This window comes from Hemiscyllium ocellatum, chromosome 19 (assembly GCF_020745735.1).
Source record: "Hemiscyllium ocellatum isolate sHemOce1 chromosome 19, sHemOce1.pat.X.cur, whole genome shotgun sequence".
NCBI classification, from domain to species: Eukaryota; Metazoa; Chordata; class Chondrichthyes; order Orectolobiformes; family Hemiscylliidae; genus Hemiscyllium; species Hemiscyllium ocellatum.
This window is the reverse complement of record NC_083419.1, coordinates 56,333,186-56,340,789: the sequence shown is the minus strand read 5'-3', so window position 1 is coordinate 56,340,789 and position 7,604 is coordinate 56,333,186. Positions and strand designations below refer to the sequence as shown.

At 42.2% G+C, this 7,604-nt stretch overlaps 1 protein-coding gene across 1 annotated transcript; it reads left to right on the top strand.

The window, feature by feature from the left end:
* The first annotated feature begins 625 nt into the window (after positions 1-625).
* Positions 626-7,104, top strand: si:dkey-42p14.3 (EF-hand calcium-binding domain-containing protein 10). Its single transcript, XM_060839491.1, has 4 exons — positions 626-731; positions 2,787-2,951; positions 3,053-3,143; positions 6,933-7,104. The coding sequence occupies exons 1-4, from the start codon at positions 629-631 to the stop codon at positions 6,976-6,978; spliced, it is 405 nt and encodes a 134-aa protein (XP_060695474.1). The 5' UTR covers positions 626-628; the 3' UTR covers positions 6,979-7,104.
* Positions 7,105-7,604: the final 500 nt, after the last annotated feature.

Genomic DNA, 7,604 nt, shown 5'->3' with positions numbered 1-7,604 from the left:
CAGGATGTTAGCAAAGAAAACAATGTGAATGGGGAAGCGGAAGATGGTGAGGGGATGGAGGATGGTGAGGGGATGGAGGATGGTTGAGGAGAAGGATGGTTGAGGGGATGGAGGAGGATGGTTGAGGAGGAGGATAGTGAGGGGTTGTAAGATGGTGAGAAGGAGGAGATGGGGAGGGGATGGAGGATGGTGAGGGGGATGGTGAATGGTGAGGAGGATGAAATGGGATGGGGATGGAGGATAATGAAGAAGGTGAGGAAATGGTAGAGGAGGATGAAGCTCTGTTTCTGGGTGGGGAGGGGATTAACGACAGCCCGAGGAGCTGGGTCTTTCCTGGGCATAGCCCCCCCCCCCCCCCCAACATATCCTCATGTACCTCAGCACCCTGTAGCCTCCCCGCCATTACAGCCCATTCTCCGCCTCTGGCCCTGCCACAGGGTTTCACTGCCCCTGCCCTGGTTGCCATGGTGACCCCCCGCCCCGGTTGCCATGGTGATCCCACTTCGCCGCTGCCCCCGTTGCCATCGTGAGCCCCGCCCTTCTATGCCCCGGTTGTCATGGTGACCCACCACCCGCCCCTGCCCCGGTTGCCATGGTGACAAAGCCTGTTTACCGCTGACGGACTGACATGGCGTCCCCTCTGGAGCGGGAGGCGGCCGAGTACCTGACGGAACATCAGATCCTGGAGCTGCTCGACAACCTGGTCAGCATGTTGCTGTACGAGCGGCCAGGTGAGTGGCTAAGGTGGCAATAGATGGCCTAGGGCCCCGGGCTCGCTGGCCGGCCACGGCCCTGAGGCAGTCCCAGGGCCGCGACCCCAGCGGTTCATGTCCCGCCCCCGCCTCATATCACCCTCCCCCTCCCCGTCCGTGTACCATTCCTCACTGCCCCCACCACCCCACATCCCCCACTGCTAACAGACCCATCACTGCAATAGCCTTTGTTCCCCTCTCTCCATCACCCACTTCCCCTTATTTCCATACACCGCCCCCCCCACCCCCATCTTCACGTTGCCCCCACTCAGGTGTCCTCCACACCCTCGTATCCCCACCACTACCTGTACCCTCACTGTCCTCTGTAAGCCCACCATTCCCCCACTCTGTATTCCCACATCCCCCACAATCCACCCCCTCCATATCCCCACTGTTTCCTGTATCGCCACCATCCCCCTTCTCCATAGTCCCCTGTAGTCCCACTGCCCCCTCTGTACCTCCACTGCCCCTCCCTAGCCCCATCGGCCCCATATCCCCACCGTCCCCCCATATCCACACTGCTCCCTTCCTTGTATCTCCACTAACAACCCCCCTTTCCTGTCCATCCCTCCTCCCCACATCCCAACTGCCCCCTCTGTATATCCCCACCATCCCCCCTCCCAGTATCCCCACCACCCCCCTCCTCTGTATTCACGCTGTCCCACCCCCCCATAACCCCAACGTCCCTCTCTCCATATCCCCACTGCCCCCGTATCCCTACCTTCCCCTCCATATTCTTACCATTTTCCCTCCATCTCCCAACCCTTCCCCCACAATTACCATGTTGTCACCATTCCCCTCCTCCTCCACTAATGCCCATTGCCACATTCCCCCCCATCTATCTTCCCCTCTTTAATTCCATCACCCATTCCCCCTATAACTCATTTCTTTATCCCAGTCCTTCCCATCCCCACCTTCCAAACTCTTTCCCCAACTCCAACCCCTTGCTCCTCCCTCCTGGCACCATCCAGTCACTGACTTTACATCAGCTTCGGGGCAAGCTTATTTTCATACATGAGTATGTTCTAGTTTGTCAGCAACTTGACAGGCTGAGATGGGTTGATTGACATGTTTCTATGGTGTTTATAATTCTTTGTCATTGTGTTAGAGCGACATTAATAAAGTGAGGATGGATAAATGCGTCAGAACTTCCTACATACATGTCCACATTGAGGAAAGACTGGGGTAATTTATAATCACTTAATGGAATAAATCCTAAATTTATAAAGCTGTTATCAATTAAAATGTTCAAAAATACATCTGAAACAAGAGAATGTGCAGGGTTACAGGCAGGTGGTATGGAAATAACACCACAAATTGCTGCTAGTCAGAGAGTAAGTCTGGACAAAATGGGCTGAGTGGCAACTTACTACCCTGTAACAATTCTATGTAAGATCTTTTCCACATAAGCACATCCTCAAAAATCAAGCAAAACTGCTTCCTCTTCTGGAAAGCCACAGCTTGTCAAGTCCAAAACATTAAACAAATGAAACTTATAAAATTAAGTAGTAATGTTGCTGTTTTATCTCATGTAGTCTGTGGTTCCAAAATATTGTAGTTGTAGTGCCAGGTACTGAGTATTGTTTCACCAATGCATTGTCAACTCACAAGAGAGATGCAAGCCACCAATTGATCACCTTTCATAGCCCATTTCCAGCCAGGACCTGACCGAACCCATGTTCATATCAACAGGGGACCCTCTAGCTTGTACACTAGGTGACCAACAATCATCGGACAGAAGTGGAGTCAGAGTTGAGGAACTGCAAATTCTCAATGAACGAAAGTATAAAATATTGAAACATCAGGGTCAGATGGTATGCACTTATTTATTTTTGTAGTGTGAGATAAATCTCAGAATATAGTGATACGTTGAACAGGAAATTAAAAGACTGTTTTGCCAACTGTAATCATGCTGCTGTTTCAATTGAGCTTGTTGATCTATCCATTACAAAATGTAGAAATTTCTTTGTCACTTTTTGTACAAAATGAATAACATAGCTAACTGAACAACACTAATAACTGTTCATTTTGCAGCAAAGCCATTGGAGTTTTTAGTACAGCAACTGGAAAAACTGAAGACTGCCAGAGACACTAAGAAGGACTATCCTTCCTTGTTTGATGAATCAAATTTAGATGCTGTGTTTGGGATTTTAGATCCTACAAAGCAAGGACACGTAACTTTGAGGCAGTATAGAGAAGGTAAAATTCTCACGTCAATTCACAAAGGATTTTCTGATGTTGAGTATGGATTCTTTGTGATATGAAGCTCAGTTATAATTCCTTGCTTGGAATCATTTCAGCTTTGAAAACCCTAGGAATAAAGGATTTTGAAATAGACCCGAAGGGTGCTGAAGATGATAAAATAACTCTGGAAACATTCAAAAGAGAGGCGTAAGTACTGAATTCATTTTCTTTGTATTGCGCGAGTAACTTCCAAATTAGCCAGCAGAGTACAAATAGTGGCTTTTGTGCCATCCAGGAATGAAATTGTGAACATTTCTGATAAAATTGTCCAAAGCACTAATACCTACCCACTGGGGAATTGACTACTTTTGTCTCTAAAGCTTGCAGATACTTGGGGCTGTCAGTTCTTGATTTTTGGATATATAATCTTTCTATTTCTGGAAATGCGACTTGTAATGCATTAGTTTTTGGAGGAACCTAGGTAAGGTTGATTTTCAATGATGTTAAAGAGAAGAGAAAACACAATCTAAATGAATGCAAAGAAGTGACAAATCTGAAAATATGAAACTTACCTAAAGCTCAATTTTGACTGTAAAAACAAAATGTGGTTCGCATAATAGGATTTTATTCTTGGAGCAAGTACAGAAATATAGAAGATTAGCAAAGATAGTGAGGCCTGACATGTTAATAGAGGAGGATGGTTCTTCGATCTGGAAATGATACACGTGAAAAATAACATTGAGGAATTATTCAAAAGAGGATTGTCTCCCCTCATCCTGTCCATTAGACACTGGCTGTTACTTTTGTGATTAATGCATGGTAATGACAGCCAAGGCTTCTTCATGTGCACCTTTCATTACTAGGAAGGATAAATGATGTTTTTAGATTTGGAATACCTTCAGCTACAACTTCTCCGACATGGCTGTTGGGTCAAATTCCTGGAATAGTCTACCCAAAACAGTGTAGGAAGTATCTTGACACATTGACAGCAGAAACAGTTCAAGAAGAAGGCTCGCAATCACCACTTTGAAGTGGCTTTGCCCATACCTTGAAAATAAATTAAAAGGATCAGATTAGATTCCCTAGTGTGGAAACAAGCTCTTCAGTCCAACAAGTCCACATTGACCCTCCAAAGATTAATCCACCCAGGCCCATGTCCCTCTCACTAATGCACCTAACACTATGGACAATTTAACACAGCCAATTTACCTGACCCACAAATCTTTGGACAGTCGGAGGAAACTGGACCGTCTGGAGAAAACCCATGCAGACATGGGGAGAACGTGTAAACTCCAGACAGTCAGTCACCAGAGGCTGGAATCAAACCCAGGTCCCTGCTACTGTGTGGCAGCAGTGCTAACCACTGAGCCACCATGCTGCCCAAAGAGTTCAGACCAGGATGGTTCCAAGAGGGCTGAGTAATATATTAGCCATGATCAAATGACAGAGCAGACTTGATGGGCTGAATGCCCTAATTCTGCGCAGGTATCTTGTCTTTGGGTTTCACCTTCACTTTGTACTGGGTTATCAGTCACAAACCAAGCAAGCAGTAGGGACAATACAGTTGCTTTCCAGCCCCTTCACAGCAGAAATTGGCTCTGGCTTTCACTAATGATCATTATCTGTAGATGAGGATGGAGTCAGTTTAACTCCATTGTTGTCTTGTAGGGGTTTCCCACATTTACTTTGCTTATGTAGAAGTAGTAGTCACTTGAGCTTAGAACCTTGAAACCATAACCCAACAAGAAATCAGCACTGTAAACTGCAGAGACAAAATGGATAGAAAAGCAAGAAACCAAATAATAACTTGATGCATGGGTATTATGAATGGCAAATGTCAAAGTATGATTACAAAACTGCTTTGTATTATTCCCTTCTCAATATCTATAATCACAATATATACAGTAAGTGGCACATTAAAAAAATCCTCTGGCAAATTGTACATTTCTCTTTTTTCAGTTCTTGGATTCACCTGAACCGTTAATATTTGCATGGTTTATCCATATCCATGTTATAACTTTGTATCGTAATTTGCAGTGGAAGCACTACAATTGCTTTTCATACTTTCTTCAACTAAAGTAATATCAGGACCTTCATTTTGTTACAGTTATTCCCTAGAAGTAACATGAGAATTGGCCTGAAATTTGTTGTTATAATGACAGTAAAACATTCCACTTACACTATTGTTGTCTTGTGAAGTACTGGAATTAACACACATGCAGTTAAATGAGAAAACTGTAAGTGCTGTCTGTGATACCATGGTTCTCCACAGGGTTCATTGTTGTAGTTTTTCCAGATTGATTCTCGGATCACTATGATTTGATGGGATCTTCAGCTTTTTACACACAGTTCTTACTATAAAAAACATTTTAATGAAAAACATTTAGCTTTGTTGAATGAAGGGTGAATTAGTTTTTTTTAAACAGAATGTTTAGTCCAAGTTATTATTGAGCAACCTCTGTGCCCCCTTCCCAAAAAAAACAATTCTGGAAGGTCATTATCTCCATTTCACATTTTGCAAAATCCATAGATTTTTAAAGTTTTTTTAAAAAACATTTGATATTTCTGCTTCTGTCTTAATTCCATTTTATATGTCCCAAACTTTGTTGCTTTTGCTCACTCTGACTTGATTAAAAAGTAAATGATGATCCCATCTGCACTGATCAAAATTTAAATTACATCACAATATTGTAGATGTAGAGACCTCTGAGGCCAGTTTTCTAGAAATTTGAGTTCCTTCACCATTTACTTTAAAATCTGACCATTACTTTAAGGAAGCAATATTAGTTATGTTAATGTATGAGCAGTGTTCCTTTACAGTAAGTGGAAAGTCATTCTGTGCTTAGTACTCCTACCATTCTTGTTATCAGTGGGTGCTTCATTTACTAGTTAATCATCTCTTTTGCACATTCATGGTAATAATTCATGTGACCTTAAAGCCATGAAACTGTGCATTACTTTGCTTCTGTGAAGAATAATGACTCTATATAAATGCTAAAAAATGTCATGGTGTTATCATATGCATTTATGATTTTATCTTCAGGATTTTTTTAGAAATATTACTGAAATAGATAACATGATATTGAATTATTATTTTGCAATAAACATCAGCAAATAACTGATCACCACAAAAATGCGTCAGTTGTTTCGTTCCAGTTATGCATTAATTTAATGTACAGTGGCTCAGTTAGCACTCCTACCTCATAGCGCCAGGGTCCTGGGTTCGATTCCAACCTTGGGCAACTGTCAGTCTGGAGTTTACATATTCTCCCCGTGTCTGTGTGAGTTTCCTCCAGGTGCTCTGGTTTCCTCCCACAATCCAGGGATGTTCAGGTTAAGTGAATTGGCCATGCTAAATTGCTCATCGTGTTTATGGATGTGTAGGCTAGGGCCATTAGTCAGGGGAAAAATAGAGCAACAGGGTAGGGGAATGGGTCTAAATGGGATACTGTTTGGAGGGTCGGTGTGGACTTGTTGGGCCAAATGGCCTGTTTCCACACTGTAGGGATTCTATGATGATTGATCCTCATTTCCAGATTCATAAAATCAATGACACTAGCGGTCTGTCATCTATCAAGGAATGTCCAGGATATGAGTAGCAAAGAGGAATCAAATTTGGTAATCGTATTGAGTCGACTAAATATAATCACAATATTTTTGAGAAACTCTTAAATCTCTCATTTGGCATGAATTGATCACTTTTTCCTATTCTTAACTATTCAGTTAGGTTATGTAAAGCAATGGTCATCATATAGAACTCAAAATGTCATTGCATTTAGAATTTGGAGCCTTGAAAAAATAAAAACATAACATTAAAATTTTCACATGTCTTTCCAATAGAACTCCTCAAAACAGACCTAGCTTCAGAAAACTTGACTTGTGTACTAAAATAATATTTATTAATCTACATTCACTTTTGACCTTATATCATAATAAATGTGATGCTGTTTCAAATCTTTTGCTATACTTACTTTATGTTTTTGTTTATATTCTCAGGAAAGTTGGATTAATGAACACTTGTGCCACATTCAAAACTGTTTAAAGTTGAGCAGCTTATTTTGTCTCCATTGACTTGTAGATTTACTAGTGACTATTTGGATAGCAGCAACAGGCATGCATCTGAACATGCTTAGTGTATGAAAAATGTAGCCAGATAGTTTTGTTACATGCGTATACGTGAATGAATAAATAATCATCTTGACTATGAAATTGATTTTTTTTTAAAATCGATTTCTAATGAGGTGCAATCTATCCTATGATCATTTATCATGGACGTGGTATTAACCTTAGAAGAATTCAGAGAGGAGCCTAGATTAGTCCATTTAAATTTTATGTGGCTGCATTTTTCTCTGGAGATGGTGTTCCTGCCCCACCTGTAAAGATTAGGAGTGAGTCTGCCTCCACTTGATCAGTTTGCCTCACAGCCATTTAGTGGTTGTTGGATGGTTAATTTGCCATAAAATCTAGGCTAACAAATCCAAACAGGTGCAGGTCAGGTGAATTGACTGTGCTAAAGTGCACATAATGTGAGGCGTATTAGTTGGGGGTAAATATGGGTCTGGGTGGGTTACTCTTCAGAGGGTCGGTGTGGACTTGTTGGGCTGAAGGACCGGTTTCCCTACTGTAGGGAATCTAATCTAAAAGAAATCTGGATGTCTAAACATGAGA